The following is a 17,268-nucleotide window of genomic DNA, read 5'->3' as shown; positions in this document are numbered from 1 at the left end:
GGGCAGGGATACGAAGGTTGGGAGACCGGTTTGTGGACGGGAAGTTCGCGAGCCTGGGTGAGTTGGAGGAGAAGTATGGGCTCCCCCCCGGGGAACACCTTCAGGTACTTACAGGTAAGGGTGTTTGCCAGGCGGCAGGTGGTAGAATTCCCGCGGCTGCTGCCATGCACAGTACAGGGCAGGGTGCTCTCGGGGGGGGGGGCGGGAGTGGGCAAGATCTCGGAAACTTACCAGGTGATGCAGGAGGAGGAGGAGGCCTCGGTGGTGGAGGTGAAAGGTAAGTGGGAGGAGGAGTTGGGAGAGGAGATCGAGGAAGGGACATGGGCAGATGCCTTAGGGAGGGTGAACTCTTCATCTTCGTGCGCGAAGTTTAAGGTGCTGCACAGGGCACACATGACCGGGACAAGGATGAGCCGGTTTTTTGGGGGTGAGGACAGGTGTGTTAGGTGCTCAGGGAGCCCAGCAAACCACACCCATATGTTCTGGGCATGCCCAGCCCTGGAGGAATTTTGGAAGGGCGTAGCGAGGACGGTGTCGAGGGTGGTAGGATCCAGGGTCAGACCGGGCTGGGGGCTCGCAATATTTGGGGTGGCAGAGGAGCCGGGAGTGCAGGAGGCGAAAGAGGCCGGTATTCTGGCCTTTGCGTCCCTGGTAGCCCGGCGGAGGATTCTTCTTCAGTGGAAGGACGCGAGGCCCCCAAGCGTGGAATCCTGGATCAGCGATATGGTGGGGTTTATTAAGTTGGAGAGGGTGAAATTCGCCTTGAGAGGGTCGGTACAAGGGTTCTTCAGGTGGTGGCAACCGTTCTTAGACTTCCTGGCAGAACGGTAGACATTGGTCAATGGCAGCAGCAGCTCGGGAATGGTGGGGGGGGGGGGGGGGGGTGGTTTACTTTATTTTTGTTTATCTACGCTGGGGGATCTGAGGGGGTGTATATCTTTGCTATGTTGGCTTTGTGTTAAGTCGGGGTATTGATTTATTATTTATGTACAGGGGGGAGGGGGGATATGGAAGGTTGGTTTTTTACTGTGTTTTGTATTTAACCCTGTTGGGTTCCTTTTTCATTTTGTTATTTGATATTCTGTGAAAACCTTAGTAAAAATTATTTTTAAAAAAAAAATGACTGAAGTTGACATGACTGAAGAACTTCTAAAGCAGGTCTCCAAGATGTCTTGGGCAACCACACCAGTGGACCAGGGTGTCATGGGGTGGGGACGGGGACGGGGAGGGGGGGCGGTCCCTATGGGATACTGGCAGAGGAGGTGAGGGGAAGATATGTTTGGTGATCACAGAAATGGCAGAGGATGGTCCTTTGAATGCGGTGGATAGTGGGATGAAAAGTGAGGACTAAGGGGACCCTATCATGGTTCTGGGGGGTGGAAGGGAAGGCGTGAAGGCAGAAGTGTAGGAGATGGGTCGGACGCAGTTGAGGGACCTCTCAACCACAGTGGGGGGTGGTGGTGGGGGGTGGTGGTGGTGGGGGGGGGAGAGAGAGAGAGAGAAAGAACATCTGCTCAGGAAAAAGGAAGACATGTCCGAAATGCCATTTTGGATAGTAGCATCATCGGAACAGCTGAGATAGACCAACTGTTAGAATGGGTTGGAATTCGTAAAGGGAGCAGGGTGTGAGGAGCTGTGTGAGTTGGAGGGTTCGTAATGAATATTTTAAAAATTATTTCACGAGACGTGAGCGTTGCTGACTAGGCCTCTATTTATTGCCCATCCCTATTTGCTCTTGAGAAGGTAAGAGTGGGCTGCCTTCTTGAACCACTGTGGTCCATATTGGTAGACAGTGCTTCGTCAGAAATGGAGACAGAGATGTCAAAGGAGAGTTGGTTCCTGTGAAAGGAGACTTAATAGAGGCATACAAAATGATCAGGGGGTTGGATAGGGTGGACAGTGAGAGCCTTCTCCCGCGGATGGAAATGGCTGGCACGAGGGGACATAACTTTAAACTGAGGGGTAATAGATATAGGACAGAGGTCAGAGGTAGGTTCTTTACGCAAAGAGTAGTGAGGCCGTGGAATGCCCTACCTGCTACAGTAGTGAACTCGCCAACATTGAGGGCATTTAAAAGTTTATTGGATAAACATATGGATGATAATGGTATAGTGTAGGTTAGATGGCTTTTGCTTTGGTGCAACATCGTGGGCCGAAGGGCCTGTACTGCGCTGTATTGTTCTATGTTCTATGTTCTATGAAATGACCGAACATTTTCAGCACTTCTACATTCGGCTAAGATCCCTGAACGTCCGGCACCTGAGAGTTGTTCCGGTACCGGTGAACCAGTCCGGTACCTGTGAACCAGTCCGGTACCTGTGAATCTGTCCGGTCGGTACCTGTGAACCAGTCCGGTACCGGTGAACCTGTCCGGTCGGTACCTGTGAACCAGTCCGGTACCTGTGAACCTGTCCGGTCGGTACCTGTGAACCAGTCCGGTACCGGTGAACATGTCCGGTCGGTACCTGTGAACCAGTCCGGTACCGGTGAACCAGTCCGGTACCTGTGAACCAGTCCGGTCGGTACCTGTGAAGCAGTCCAGTATCTGTGAACCTGTCCAGTCAGTACCTGTGAACCAGTCCAGTATCTGTGAAGCAGTTCGGTCGGTACCTGTGAAGCAGTCCGGTTGGTACCTGTGAAGCAGTTCGGTCGGTACCTGTGAATCAGTCCAGTAACTGTGAGTTTTTCTGGTGCCTGTGTGCTTTTCTGGTACCTGTGAACCAGTCCCATATCTGTGAAGCAGTTCGGTCGGTACCTGTGAAGCAGTTCGGTCGGTACCTGTGAAGCAGTCCGGTCGGTACCTGTGAAGCAGTCCGGTCGGTACCTGTGAAGCAGTCTGGTCGGTACCTGTGAAACAGTTCGGTCGGTACCTGTGAAGCAGTCCGGTCGGCACCTGTGAAGCAGTCCGGTCGGTACCTGTGAAGCAGTCCCGTATCTGTGAAGCAGTCCGGTCGGTACCTGTGAAGCAGTCCCGTACCTGTGAAGCAGTCCGGTCGGTACCTGTGAAGCAGTCCCGTATCTGTGAAGCAGTCCGGTCGTACCTGTGAAGCAGTCCGGTCGGTACCTGTGAAGCAGTCCCGTATCTGTGAAGCAGTCCGGTCTGTACCTGTGATGCAGTCCTGTCGGTATCTGTGAAGAAGTCCGGTCCGTGCCTGTGAAGCAGTCCGGTCGGTACCTGTGAAGCAGTTCGGTCGGTACCTGTGAAGCAGTTCGGTCGGTACCTGTGAAGCAGTCCGGTCGGTACCTGTGAATCAGTCCTGTCGGTACCTGTGAAGCAGTCCGATCGGTGCCTGTGAAGCAGTCCGGTCGGTACCTGTGAAGCAGTCCGGTCGGTACCTGTGAAGCAGTCCTGTCGGTACCTGTGAAGCAGTCCGGTCGGTACCTGTGAAGCAGTCCGGTCGGTACCTGTGAAGCAGTCCGGTCGGTACCTGTGAAGCAGTCCCGTACCTGTGAAGCAGTCCGGTCGGTACCTGTGAAGCAGTTTGGTCGGTACCTGTGAAGCAGTCCGGTCGGTACCTGTGAAGCAGTCCGGTCGGTACCTGTGAAGCAGTCCGGTCGGTACCTGTGAAGCAGTTCGGTCGGTACCTGTGAAGCAGTCCGGTCGGTACCTGTGAAGCAGTCCGCTCGGTACCTGTGAAGCAGGCGGTCGGTACCTGTGAAGCAGTCCGATCGGTACCTGTGAAGCGGTCCGGTCGGTACCTGTGAAGCAGTCCGGTCGGTATCTGTGAAGCAGTCCGGTCGGTACCTGTGAAGCAGTCCGGTCGGTACCTGTGAAGCAGTCCGGTCAATACCTGTGAAGCAGTCCGGTCGGTACCTGTGAAGCAGTCCGGTCGGTACCTGTGAAGCAGTCCGGTCGGTACCTGTGAAGCAGTCCCGTATCTGTGAAGCAGTCCGGCCGGTACCTGTGAAGCAGTCCCGTACCTGTGAAGCAGTCCGGTCGGTACCTGTGAAGCAGTCCCGTATCTGTGAAGCAGTCCGGTCGTACCTGTGAAGCAGTCCGGTTGGTACCTGTGAAGCAGTCCCGTATCTGTGAAGCAGTCCTGTCGGTACCTGTGAAGCAGTCCGATCGGTGCCTGTGAAGCAGTCCTGTCGGTACCTGTGAAGCAGTCCGATCGTTGCCTGTGAAGCAGTCCGGTCGGTACTTGTGAAGCAGTCCGGTCGGTACCTGTGAAGCAGTCCGGTCGTACCTGTGAAGTAGTTCAGTCGGTACCTGTGAAGCGGTCCGGTCGGTACCTGTGAAGCAGTCCGGTCGGTATCTGTGAAGCAGTCCGGTCGGTACCTGTGAAGCGGTCCGGTCGGTACCTGTGAAGCAGTCCGGTCAATACCTGTGAAGCAGTCCGGTCGGTACCTGTGAAGCAGTCCGGTCGTACCTGTGAAGCAGTCCGGTCGGTACCTGTGAAGCAGTCCGGTCGGTACCTGTGAAGCAGTCCCGTATCTGTGAAGCAGTCCGGTCGGTACCTGTGAAGCAGTCCCGTACCTGTGAAGCAGTCCGGTCGGTACCTGTGAAGCAGTCCCGTATCTGTGAAGCAGTCCGGTCGGTACCTGTGATGCAGTCCTGTCGGTATCTGTGAAGAAGTCCGGTCCGTGCCTGTGAAGCAGTCCGGTCGGTACCTGTGAAGCAGTTCGGTCGGTACCTGTGAAGCAGTTCGGTCGGTACCTGTGAAGCAGTCCGGTCGGTACCTGTGAATCAGTCCTGTCGGTACCTGTGAAGCAGTCCGATCGGTGCCTGTGAAGCAGTCCGGTCGGTATCTGTGAAGCAGTCCGGTCGGTACCTGTGAAGCAGTCCTGTCGGTACCTGTGAAGCAGTCCGATCGGTGCCTGTGAAGCAGTCCGGTCGGTACTTGTGAAGCAGTCCGGTCGGTACCTGTGAAGCAGTCCGGTCGTACCTGTGAAGTAGTTCAGTCGGTACCTGTGAAGCGGTCCGGTCGGTACCTGTGAAGCAGTCCAGTCGGTATCTGTGAAGCAGTCCGGTCAGTACCTGTGAAGCAGTCCGCTCGGTATCTGTGAAGCAGTCCGGTCGATACCTGTGAAGCAGTCCGGTCGGTACATGTGAAGCAGTCCGGTCGGTACCTGTGAAGCAGTCCTGACGTTACCTATGAAGCAGTCCGGTCGGTACCTGTGAACCAGTCCAGTATCTGTGAACCTGTCTGGTCGGTACCTGTGAACCAGTCCAGTATCTGTGAACCTGTCCGGTCGGTACCTGTGAAGCAGTCCAGTATCTGTGAGTTTTTCTGGTGCCTGTGTGTTTTTCTGGTACCTGTGAACCAGTCCCATATCTGTGAAGCAGTTTGGTCGGTACATGTGAAGCAGTCCTGTCGGTACCTGTGAAGCAGTCCGGCTGGTACCTGTGAAGCAGTTCGGTCGGTACCTGTGAAGCAGTCCGGTCGGTACCTGTGAAGCAGTCCGGCTGGTACCTGTGAAGCAGTCCGGTCGGTACCTGTGAAGCAGTCCGGTCGGTACCTGTGAAGCAGTCCGGTCGGTACCTGTGAAGCAGTCCGGTCGGTACCTGTGAAGCAGTCCGATCGGTGCCTGTGAAGATGTTCGGTCGGTACCTGTGAAGCAGTCCGGTCGGTACCTGTGAAGCAGTCCGGTCGATACCTGTGAAGCAGTCCGGTCGGTACCTGTGAAGCAGTTCGGTCGGTACCTGTGAAGCAGTTCGGTCGGTACCTGTGAACCAGTCCCATATCTGTGAAGCAGTCCGGTCGGTACCTGTGAAGCAGTCCGGTCGGTACCTGTGAAGCAGTTCGGTCGGTACCTGTGAAGCAGTCCGGTCAGTACCTGTGAAGTAGTCCGGTCGGTACCTGTGAACCAGTCCCATATCTGTGAAGCAGTCCGGTCGGTACCTGTGAAGCAGTTCGGTCGGTACCTGTGAAGCAGTCCGGTCAGTACCTGTGAAGCAGTCCGGTCGGTACCTGTGAAGCAGTCCGGTCGGTACCTGTGAAGCAGTCCGGTCGGTACCCGTGAAGCAGTCCGGTCGGTACCTGTGAAGCAGTCCGGTCGGTACCTGTGAAGCAGTCCGATCGGTGCCTGTGAAGATGTTCGGTCGGTACCTGTGAAGCAGTCCGGTCGGTACCTGTGAAGCAGTCCGGTCGATACCTGTGAAGCAGTCCGGTCGGTACCTGTGAAGCAGTCCGGTCGGTACCTGTGAAGCAGTTCGGTCGGTACCTGTGAAGCAGTCCCGTACCTGTGAAGCGGTCCGGTCGGTAACTGTGAAGCAGTCCGGTCGGTACCTGTGAAGCGGTCCGGTCGGTACCTGTGAAGCAGTCCGGTCGGTACCTGTGAAGCAGTCCGGTCGGTACCTGTGAAGCAGTCCCGTATCTGTGAAGCAGTCCGGTCGGTACCTGTGAAGCAGTCCGGTCGGTACCTGTGAAGCAGTCCGGTCGGTACCTGTGAAGCAGTCCCGTATCTGTGAAGCAGTCCGGTCGGTACCTGTGAAGCAGTCCGGTCGGTACCTGTGAAGCAGTCCGGTCGGTACCTGTGAAGCAGTCCTGTCGGTACCTGTGAAGCAGTTCGGTCGGTACCTGTGAAGCAGTTCGGTCGGTACCTGTGAAGCAGTCCGGTCAGTACCTGTGAAGCAGTCCGGTCGGTACCTGTGAAGCAGTTCGGTCGGTACCTGTGAAGCAGTCCCGTATCTGTGAAGCAGTCCGGTCGTACCTGTGAAGCAGTCCGGTCGGTACCTGTGAAGCAGTCCCGTACCTGTGAAGCAGTTCAGTCGGTACCTGTGAAGCAGTCCTGTCGGTACCTGTGAAGCAGCAGTCCGGTCGGTACCTGTGAAGCAGTCTGGTCGGTACCTGTGAAGCAGTCCGGTCGTACCTGTGAAGCAGTCCTGTCAGTACCTGTGAAGCAGTCCTGTCGGTACCTGTGAAGCAGTCCTGTCGGTACCTGTGAAGCAGTCCGGTCAGTATCTGTGAAGCAGTTCGGTCGGTACCTGTGAAGCAGTCCAGTCGGTATCTGTGAAGCAGTCCGGTCGTACCTGTGAAGCAGTCCGGTCGGTACCTGTGAAGCAGTTCAGCCGGTACCTGTGAAGCAGTCCCGTATCTGTGAAGCAGTCCCGTCGGTACCTGTGAAGCAGTTCGGTCGGTACCTGTGAAGCAGTCCGGTCGGTACCTGTGAAGCAGTCCGGTCGGTACCTGTGAAGCAGTTTGGTCGGTACCTGTGAAGCAGTCCGGTCGGTACCTGTGAAGCAGTCCGGTCGGTACCTGTGAAGCAGTCCGGTCGGTACCTGTGAAGCAGTCCGGTCGGTACCTGTGAAGCAGTCCGGTCGGTACCTGTGAAGCAGTCCGGTCGGTACCTGTGAAGCAGTCCGGTCGGTACCTGTGAAGCAGTCCGGTCGGTACCTGTGAAGCAGTTCGGTCGCTACCTGTGAAGCAGTTCGGTCGGTACCTGTGAAGCAGTTCGGTCGGTACCTGTGAAGCAGTCCGGTCGGTACCTGTGAAGCAGTCCGGTCGGTACCTGTGAAGCAGGCGGTCGGTACCTGTGAAGCAGTCCGGTCGGTACCTGTGAAGCAGTCCGGTCGGTACCTGTGAAGCAGTTCGGTCGGTACCTGTGAAGCAGTCCGGTCGGTACCTGTGAAGCAGTCCTGTCGGTACCTGTGAAGCAGTCCTGTCGGTACCTGTGAAGCAGTCCGGTCGGTACCTGTGAAGCAGTCCGGTCGGTACCTGTGAAGCAGTCCGGTCGGTACCTGTGAAGCAGTCCGGTCGGTACCTGTGAAGCAGTCCGGTCGGTACCTGTGAAGCAGTCCCGTACCTGTGAAGCAGTCCGGTCGGTACCTGTGAAGCAGTCCGGTCGGTACCTGTGAAGCAGTCCGGTCGGTACCTGTGAAGCAGTTCGGTCGGTACCTGTGAAGCAGTCCGGTCGGTACCTGTGAAGCAGTCCGCTCGGTACCTGTGAAGCAGGCGGTCGGTACCTGTGAAGCAGTCCAGTCGGTACCTGTGAAGCAGTTCGGTTGGTACCTGTGAAGCAGTCCGGTCGGTACCTGTGAAGCAGTCCGGTCGGTACCTGTGAAGCAGTCCGGTCAGTACCTGTGAAGCAGTCCGGTCGGTACCTGTGAAGCAGTTCGGTCGGTACCTGTGAAGCAGTCCGGTCAGTACCTGTGAAGCAGTCCGGTCGGTACCTGTGAAGCAGTTCGGTTGGTACCTGTGAAGCAGTCCGGTCGGTACCTGTGAAGCAGTTCGGTTGGTACCTGTGAAGCAGTCCTGTCGGTACCTGTGAAGCAGTTCGGTTGGTATCTGTGAAGCAGTCCCGTACCTGTGAGCTGGCCCTGTGCCTCCTGTATTGCCCCTGTACTTTAGAGTCTGACCTGTACAATTTACCTTCTCTGGCACACAGCAGGTAGTCCATTTACCTTGTCCTCAATTGGGCACTTGTCTTTCAGCCAATGATTCAACACTTCATCCTTGAATGCCCCGGTGTTGCCAACTGTGCTTTGCTGGATCTTGGCTATGGTCGTGGCATCTTTTACAATCTGAATCATTCCTGCAGAAGTGCAGCAAAATCTTTGGGTTTGTGATCTTGAACAATTTTTAATCAGAAGTCTAAAACGCAGGTTATCACATCACCCTGTAACCATCTCCTAAGTGATTGGGCTTTATTTGATGCTAGTACTGAGAATATTGAATCAAACACTTTCAATTTCCAGCCACATTTCTTACATTAACCACATTGTATAGGTCATTGCCAGCTAATTCCAATTGTGTGCTCTAAACTCAAACTTCTCTCGGGACTAGACCCAGATTGGCCAAACTCAAGTCACAAGGGGTGCCGACGGCCACTTTGAGCCCATTGATCGAAGCTACATTTGAACCCTGGTTTCAGAGGTGGCAAGTTCATGTCTGAACCATCCAGTTTTCCACACCCATTTTCTAAACACGGACAGAGTCTGCGAGGCCAGAGTAAAGAGAATTATTTTTTATACCAATTTTGTTCCCTGTTGCAATGCATCCGTACGGCAACAAACAAAGGTCCAAGGATTCTGTCTCCCAGATTGAGTCCATAATGAGAAGGATCTGTGGATAAATGGAAGTATTGTTATATTCACGAAACAAGAGCATTCAAAGAAGTAACTAAGCAGAGTCATGGAACAATGGTCTACACCTGTTACCAACTTTGGTTGCTTCTCCCCATGGGTAAGCTTTGCTGTGTTCCCCGTGTTACATTATAATAATCTTTATTAGTGTCACAAGTAGGCTTACATTACACTGCAATGATGTTACTGTGAAAATCCCCGCGTCGCCATACTCTGGCCTGTTCGAGTACACGGAGGGAGAATTCAGAATGTCCAATTCACCTAATAGCACGTCTTTCGGGACTTGTGGGAGGAAATCAGGGCACCCAGAGGAAACCCACGCAGACACGGGGCAAACGTGCAGACTCCACACATTATGAGGCAGGTATGACCCCCTTATCCAGTGACATGTTTTTTTGATTCATTTTACGGAATGTGGGCTCCGCTGGCTAGGCCAGCATTTATTGCCCATTCCTAGTTGCCCTTCAGAAGGTGGTGGTGAGCTGCCTTCTTGAAGTGCTGCAGTTCCTGAGATGTAGGTACACACACTGTGCTGTTAAGGAAGGTGTTTCCAAATTTTGACCCAGCGACAGTGAAGGAAATGCAATATATTTGCAAGTCAGAATGGTGAGTGACTTGGAGGGGAACCTCCAGGTGGTGACGTTGCAGGTATCTGCTGCCCTTGTCCTTCTAAATGGTAGTGGTCGTGGGTTTGGAAGGTGCTGCCTGAGGAACTTTAGCGAGTTTCTGCAGTGCATCTTGTAGATGGTACACACGGCTGTCACTGTTCATCGGTGGTGGAGGGATTGAATGTTTGTGGAAGGGGGAGCAATCAAGGGGACTGCTTTGTCCTAGATGGTGTCAAGCATCTTGAGTGTTAGAGGAGCTACACTGATCCAGGCAAGTGGAGAGTATTCCATTACACTTCTGACTTGTGCCTTGTAGATGGTGGACCGGCTTTGGAGGGGTCAGGAGGGGTCAGGAGGATTCTTAGCTTCTGACCTGTTCTGATAGCCACAGTGTTAATATGGCTAGCCCAATTCAGTTTCTGATCAATGGTAACCCCCAGGATGTTGATTATGGGGGATTCAGCGATGGTAATGCCATTGAATGTCAAGGGGTAAGGGTTAGATCCTCTCTTGCAGGAAATAGTCATTTTGCCTGGTACTTCAGTGGTGCAAATGTAACTTGCCACTTGTCAGCCCAAGCCTGAATATTGTCCAGGTCTTGCTGCATTTGGACATGGACTGCTTCATTATCTGAGGGATCGCGAATGGTGCTGTACATTGTGCATTTATATTGTGAACTGCTTTGTATCAGGTTATGCCCTTAACCTCCTCTTATCCAATGGACATTTGCAGAGGTGTGCAAACCTAGCAAAACTCATCTTTGCTTTACAAAGCATAAAGATTAATCACCCATTCCTCTTTGACATTCACTATGGGCAGCACAGTAGCAGTGGTTAGCACTGTTGCTTCACAGCGCCAGGGTCCCATGTTCGATTCCCGGCATGGGTCACTGTCTGTGCAGAGTCTGTACTTTCTTCCCGTGTCTGCGTGGGTTTCCTCCGGGTGCTTCTGTTTCCTCCCACAAGTTGCGAAAGACGTGCTTGTTACGTGAATTGGACATTCTGAATTCTCCCTCAGTGTACTCGAAAATGCGCCAGAGTGTGTTGACTAGGAGCTTTTCACAGTAACTTCACTGCAGTGTTAATGTAAGCCTACTTGTGACAATAAAGATTATTATTATTACATGCCTGTATATTACTGATGTGGAGATGCCAGCGTTGGACTGGGGTGAGCACAGTAAGAAGTCTTACAACACCAGGTTAAAGTCCAACAGGTTTGTTTCGAATCACTAGCTTTCGGAGCCAGGGCAGTTGGTAGGATTTCGCAAGCTGTCCTGGCTTGACACAATTCACACCTCTTTAACCTGGGGTTGCCCCTATCTCTGGATCTGTAAAGACTTAATTACCTGCCAATGCTCGCATTAAAAGCATTGTCTGGCATCTTTGAATTTGTCTATATATATGTTTCTGGAACATACCTCTTCATTCACCTGAGGAAGGAGCAGTGCTCCGAAAGCTGGTGTTTGAAACAAACCTGTTGGACTTTAACCTGGTGTTGTAAGACTTCTTACTGTGTATATTACTGGGCTTCCTTCCCATCGTAGATAAGCAATGCCAAACATCGATGGGCCAAATGGCCTACTTCTGCTCTGTAAACTCTATGATTCCATTATTTAAAGATGCAATTCATCATGCTCAATGAATATACATCGCTTTGAAGGATAGAAACTCCCAGAAAAAGTGGTCCCACCGTGGCTAACAAGAAAAGTTAAAGATAGTATTAGTTAAAGGAAGAGGTTTATAATATTGTCAAAAAAAGAGTAGCAAGTCTGAGGAGTGACAAAGGATGAACAAGAACTTGAAAGGAGGGAGAAAACAACCTGTGAAAGTAAACCAGCAAGAAATATCAGAATGTATTGTGTGAGCCTTTTATTTGGCCAACATTTGTTACCCATCCCTAATTGACCTTGAGAGCAGCTAAGAGTCAACCACATTGCTGTGGGTCTGAAGTTACATGTAGGCCAGACAGGTAAGGATGGCAGATTTCCTTCCCTAAAGGACACGAGTGAACCAGCAGGGTTTTTCTGACAGTTTCATGGTCATCGCTACTGAGACTAGTTTTCACTTCCAGATTTTTTTGTAATTAATTGAATGTATTAATTAATGGAATTGAATTTAAATTCCACCAGCTTTTACAATTATTTTAAAAGTAAGAGGTGAGCAAATTTCAGTGTGGATCTCTTAGCGGCAGAGACTGGAACAATTAAAATGGGGAATATAGAAATAGCAGAGAAGTTAAACAAACAGTTTGTGTCTGTTTTCCCAGTAGAGGGGAAAATAACTTACCAGCTATATTGGGGAACCAAGAGTCCAATGGGAGAGAGGAATTTAGTTTATAAATATTAAAGAAACAATACTGGAAAAATTAATGGCACTAAAGCTGATAAATGCACTGGACTTGGTTCCACAGCCCAGTGTTTTAAAAGAGGTGGCTGCATTATATTGATATATAACAGGAAGGGTGGATGGGAGAGCAGGGGAACCAGTTGATGTAGTATATTGGGCTTTTCGAAAAGCTTGCAATTTGGTGCCACACAAAATGTTACACAAGATTCAGGCCCATGGGGATTTAGGGTAATATATTTGCATGAATTAAGGATTACTTAACAAGAATAAACAAGTATATTGTGTAAGAATCCTTCCTGTTTATTTCCTTTGTTCCCATTTCTTTTCTTTTTATTATTTTGATCCATGGAACCATAATCGGGATGTGACTTTAACCAGAAGATTCCAAGTTGAAGCAGCCTGCTTGCCAGGTCATTGTGTTCCCAGGTTTTGTATTTTGGAAGGGAGATGCCAGACTCTTTGGCACCGAGTGGATCTTAGGAACCAGCTTTGGAGGGACTTTGATTAGTTAACTGGCAACTGATGAGTTGACCAGGGACCGTATTCTGCCTGACAACAGTCAGTGACTGGTTCCTGCATGATGCTTTCTGAGAGAACTGGGCAGAAATGTTTAGACCTTGGAAGAAGGAATATTTTATCCCTCTCTCTCTCTCTCTCTCTCTCTCTCTCTCTATCTCCTATTTGCTGACGTGAAAGAACTGCTCTATCCTTCTAAAACAAGTGAGTGCCTGGCACATCTTTGTTGTGAACTTGAAACGATACTGAGTCTGCAGAGAAGGTAGACAACCTTGCCAGAGAAAACCATCTCAAGCCTAAAAGGAAGAAGACTTCCGGTTGCGGCTATGCCTAGGTAGGTCGCACGTTCGGCAGCTCCCGCCGGGAACGGACTTTTGGGCTCTTCAGAGGGGCCCCAACAGCAATTGTTCGACGGCTTCCAGTGTGGGAAGGTGACAGCAAGGTCCCCCCGACAGTATATGGATTGGACCAGGAGTGGAGCGGTTAAAAAAGCGATCCTGGGGCAGCGAAAAGTGCGAGGTAGGAAAAGCAAGATGGCAGCGGGTGGAGACCAAGCAGCATGGGCGCAGTGGTCGCAGGAGCAGCAGGAGTTTCTTAAACGCTGCTTTGAGGAGCTGAGGACAGAAATGCTGGCGCCAATGAAGGCGGCGATTGAGAAGCTTGTGGAGACCCAGAAGGCCCAAGGGGCGGCAATCCGGGAGGTGCGACAAAAAGCCTCGGAGAACGAGGACGAGATCTTGGGTCTGGCGGTGAAGGTGGAGGCGCACGAGGCGCTGCACAAGAGGTGGGCGGAAAAATTTGAGGACCTGGAGAATAGGTCGAGGAGGAAGAATCTTCGGATTCTGGGTCTCCCTGAAGGAGTGGAGGGGCCCGATGCCGGGGCATACATGAGCACGATGCTCAATTCGCTGATGGGCACGGGAGCTTTCCCAAGGCTCCTGGAGCTGGATGGGGCTCATCGGGTCCTGGCAAGGAGACCCAAAGCCACGAGCCGCCAAAGGCTGTAGTGGTGAGGTTCCACCGCTTTATGGACAGAGAGTGTGTCCTGAGATGGGCCAAAAAAGAGCAGAGCAACAGGTGGGAGAATACGGAGATCCAAATTTACCAGGACTGGAGTGCGGAGGTGGCTAAGAAGAGAGCTGGTTTCAGCTGGGCTAAGGCGGTGCTCCATCGGAAGGGGGTGAAGTTCGGGATGCTGCAGCCAGCGCGATTGTGGGTCACGTTCCAAGATCGGCACCACTATTTTGAAACGCCTGATGAGGCATGGAACTTTATCCAGGCTGAAAAGTTGGACTCAAACTGAGGGTTTGTCATGGGGGGATGTTTACTGTGTTTACAGCGTTTGGGGAATGTTCTTTTTGTTTTGGGGATGGGTGGGGATGGGTGAATGGATTTGATGTGGGGGCTGTGGGAGAGTGTGGGCGTCGGTGTTGGAGGGGCAGGGCCCCGCGGAGGAAGAGGGGGTTGGAGGCCCGGGGATAGGGAGGGGGGTCAGGCCGCAAAAGGGAGCTACGCCAGAGGGAGCGGGGCCGGCTCAGGAAAGCGCGGGCTTTTTTCCCGCGTTAGGGAAGGATGGGGGCAGGGCCAGGGGGGGGCGGTGCTGGAGAGGAGCGTACACTGACTGCCAAGGGGTGGGGGGATTCTCACACTGGGGGGTCGATGGAATGGCGGGAGAGGCCGGGGTCAGCAGGAGTCTGCTGACTTACAGGAGTGTCATGGGGGGAGCAAAATGGCTAGATGAGGATCTAGTGGGGGGAGGGGGGAGGGGGGAGAACTGGGTTGCTGCTGCATTGGCCAAAGGGGAGCTCGAAGTAGGAGAGGTAGTCGGGGCGGGAGTCCACCGCCTGGGGGACTGGAGGGTGCGGGAGGCGCGGGCACGTGGCTGACCTAGAAAAGGAGATGCCTAGTCGGCGGGGGGGGGGGGGGGGGGGGGGGGGGGGGGGGGAGGAGGAGTAGCCCCCCGATCCGGCTGATAACTTGGAATGTGAGGGGCCTGAACGGGCTGGTCAAGAGGGCCCAGGTGTTCGCGCACTTAAAGGGAATGAAGGCAGACGTGTTATGCTCCAGGAGACACATCTGAAGGTGGCAGATCAGGTTAGGCTGAGAATGGGATGGGTAGGGCAGGTCTTTCATTCAGGGCTGGATGCGAAGAATAGAGGGGTTGCAATACTGGTGGGGAAGCAAGTGTCGTTCGAGGCACTGAATATTGTAGCGGATAATGGAGGTCGATATATGATGGTGAGTGGTAGGTTGCAGGGGGTGCGGGTGGTACTGGTGAACGTATATGCCCCGAATTGGGATGATGCCGGATTTATGAAATGCATGCTGGGTCAGATTCCGGATCTGTTCTGGGTCCAGGACGGGTAAGAGGCCGGCTGCGGCCAAGGTGCTCAGGGGGTTTATGGACCAGATTTTGGGGGGGGGGGGGGGCAGCGGGGGAGGAGGGCCCAGCGGGGGAGGAGGGCATGCGATTTAAACCTGGATCAGCTGAGGTTCCCGAGGGTGGAGGAGGAGGTGGTGGCTGGTTTGGGGGCGCCGATTGGGCTGGAGGAGCTGGTTAAAGGATTGGGGAGCATGCAGGCGGGGAAGGCCCCGGGGCCGGATGGGTTCCCGGTTGAATTTTAACGGAAATACGTGGACCTGCTGGGCCCGTTGCTAGTGAGGACTTGTAATAAGGCGAGGGAGGGGGGGACCTTGCCCCCGACAATGTCCAGGGCGCTGATCTCTTTGATCTTGAAGCGGGACAAGGATCCATTGCAATGTGGGTCGTATAGACCAATCTCGCTCCTCAATGTTGATGCTAAGGTGCTGGCTACGAGAATTGAGGACTGTGTCCCGGGGGTGATTCATGAGGACCAGACGGGATTTGTGAAGGGTAGGCAGCTAAATACAAATGTGCGGAGGCTCCTCAATGTGATTATGATGCCCTTGGTGGAGGGGGAAGCGGAGGTAGTAGCAGCTATGGACGCGGAGAAGGCCTTTGATCGGGTGGAGTGGGAGTATCTTTGGGAAGTGTTGCGGCGGTTTGGGTTCGGCGAGGGGTTCATCAGTTGGGTCAGGCTGCTATATAGAGCCCAAGTGGCGAGTGTGGCCACGAACCGGCGGAGGTCGGAATACTTTCGGCTGTACCGGGGGACGAGGCAGGGGTGCCCCTTATCCCCCTTGTTGTTTGCACTGGTAATTGAGCCACTGGCCATGGCACTGAGGGAGTCCAGGAAATTGGTCCGGGGGAGAGAGGAACACCGGGTGTCGTTGTACGCCGATGACCTGTTGTTGTATGTTGTGGATCCAATGGAGGGGATGGCGGAGGTCATGCGGATCCTTAGGGAGTTTGGGGACTTTTCAGGGTATAAACTCAACGTAGAGAAGAGTGAGCTCTTTGTGGTGCATTCAGGGGACCAGGGAAGGGGGATAGACGACCTACTGCTGAAGAGGGCGGAAAGGAACTTTCGATACCTGGGTATCCAAGTAGCTAGGAGTTGGGGGGCCCTGATCAAGCTCAATTTGACGCAGTTGGTGGAGCAGATGGAGGAGGATTTTACAAGATGGGATAAGCTGCCGCTCTCGCTAGCGGGTAGGGTGCAGTCGGTCAAAATGACGGTCCTCCCAAGGTTTCTCTTTGTGTTCCAGTGCCTTCCCATTCTGATCCCCAAGGCCTTTTTCAAACGGGTAAGCAGGAGGGATTTGTGTGGGCGAATAAGACCCCGAGGGTGAAGAGAGTGTTTCTGGAGCGTAGCAGGGACAGGGAGGGCTGGTGCTGCCGAATTTGTGTGGCTATTATTGGGCAGCCAATGTGGCGATGATCCGTAAGTGGGTAATGGAGGGAGAGGGGGCGGCGTGGAAGAGGCTAGAGATGGCGCCCTGTGTGGGAACGAGCCTGAGGGCGCTAATTCTTCCTCCTCTTGCGCCAGGCTCTTTTGGGGTGGCGTTTGGGTGAAGGTGGGATTTTTTCCCTATTTGTGCTTTTAAATGTTATATGGGGGGTTATTGTATATGGGGAAATCCAATGTATAATTTCTGATTGTTGTGTTTTTGTTTCTCTTTTCTTGTTGGGGGGGGGGGGGGGGGGTTGTTGAAAATTTGTTGAAAAATTTGAATAAATATATTAAGTACCAAAATGAAAGTCTGAACTTCAGAAAGATATTAACTAGAAATTGTCCCAGTGCATCAAAGATCATTATCCTTTTATTTTATTTCCCTTGTAAGCACCATTTCCCCCCCTGTGTTGTTTGTCTGTGTGTGTATGTGTGTCGAGAGTGGGGGGAGTTAGGAAAGGGAAAACGAGTTACATGTCAGTTTAATTATAATACAGTACATAATAAAAGTCACTTGCATGTTAAAGTTACAAACCTGGTGACTACAGTTTATTGGGCTCAGCCAAGAACCTTGGGTATTATCTAATTTCACCTGTGTTGCGACCGTGGGTCAAGTGAGGTTGACGAAGGTATCGTGAGAATTGGATGCATTGCTTTTATCTCCATAATTCACTGATTCTAGGACAGCCATATGGATTGGAAGATAGCAAATGTAACTGCTGTTCAAGAAAGGGGACGAGAGAGAAAATTGGGAATGACAGACCAGTTAGCCTGACATCAATAGTAGGAAAAATGCTGGAATCTATAGGCACCTCGGAAATCCGCATTTGATTAGGCAGAGTTAATCAATCTTTATGAAAATAAATTATGTTTTACGAATCAATAAGACATTTTTGTGGCTGTAACTTTCAGGGCAAATAAGGGAGGGCCAGTGGATGTGGTATATTGGGATTTTCAGA

General features: G+C 52.4%; 1 protein-coding gene across 2 annotated transcripts in view; it reads right to left on the bottom strand.

Moving 5' to 3' along the window:
- LOC140395355 (phosphatidylinositol 4,5-bisphosphate 3-kinase catalytic subunit gamma isoform-like) overlaps positions 1-17,268 on the bottom strand; it is an 88,878-nt gene that overhangs the window by 31,262 nt on the left and 40,348 nt on the right. For both annotated transcript variants that reach the window (XM_072483001.1, XM_072483002.1), the window contains exons 7-8: positions 8,915-9,005; positions 8,345-8,475 (exon numbers count right to left, since the gene is read on the bottom strand). In XM_072483001.1, the coding sequence (XP_072339102.1) occupies positions 8,345-8,475; positions 8,915-9,005 (222 nt within the window). The remainder of the gene's footprint in view (positions 1-8,344; positions 8,476-8,914; positions 9,006-17,268) is intronic.

Source organism: Scyliorhinus torazame, chromosome 18, assembly GCF_047496885.1.
Source record: "Scyliorhinus torazame isolate Kashiwa2021f chromosome 18, sScyTor2.1, whole genome shotgun sequence".
In the NCBI taxonomy this organism is placed as follows: domain Eukaryota; kingdom Metazoa; phylum Chordata; class Chondrichthyes; order Carcharhiniformes; family Scyliorhinidae; genus Scyliorhinus; species Scyliorhinus torazame.
This window is presented reverse-complemented; position numbering and strand designations above follow the sequence as displayed.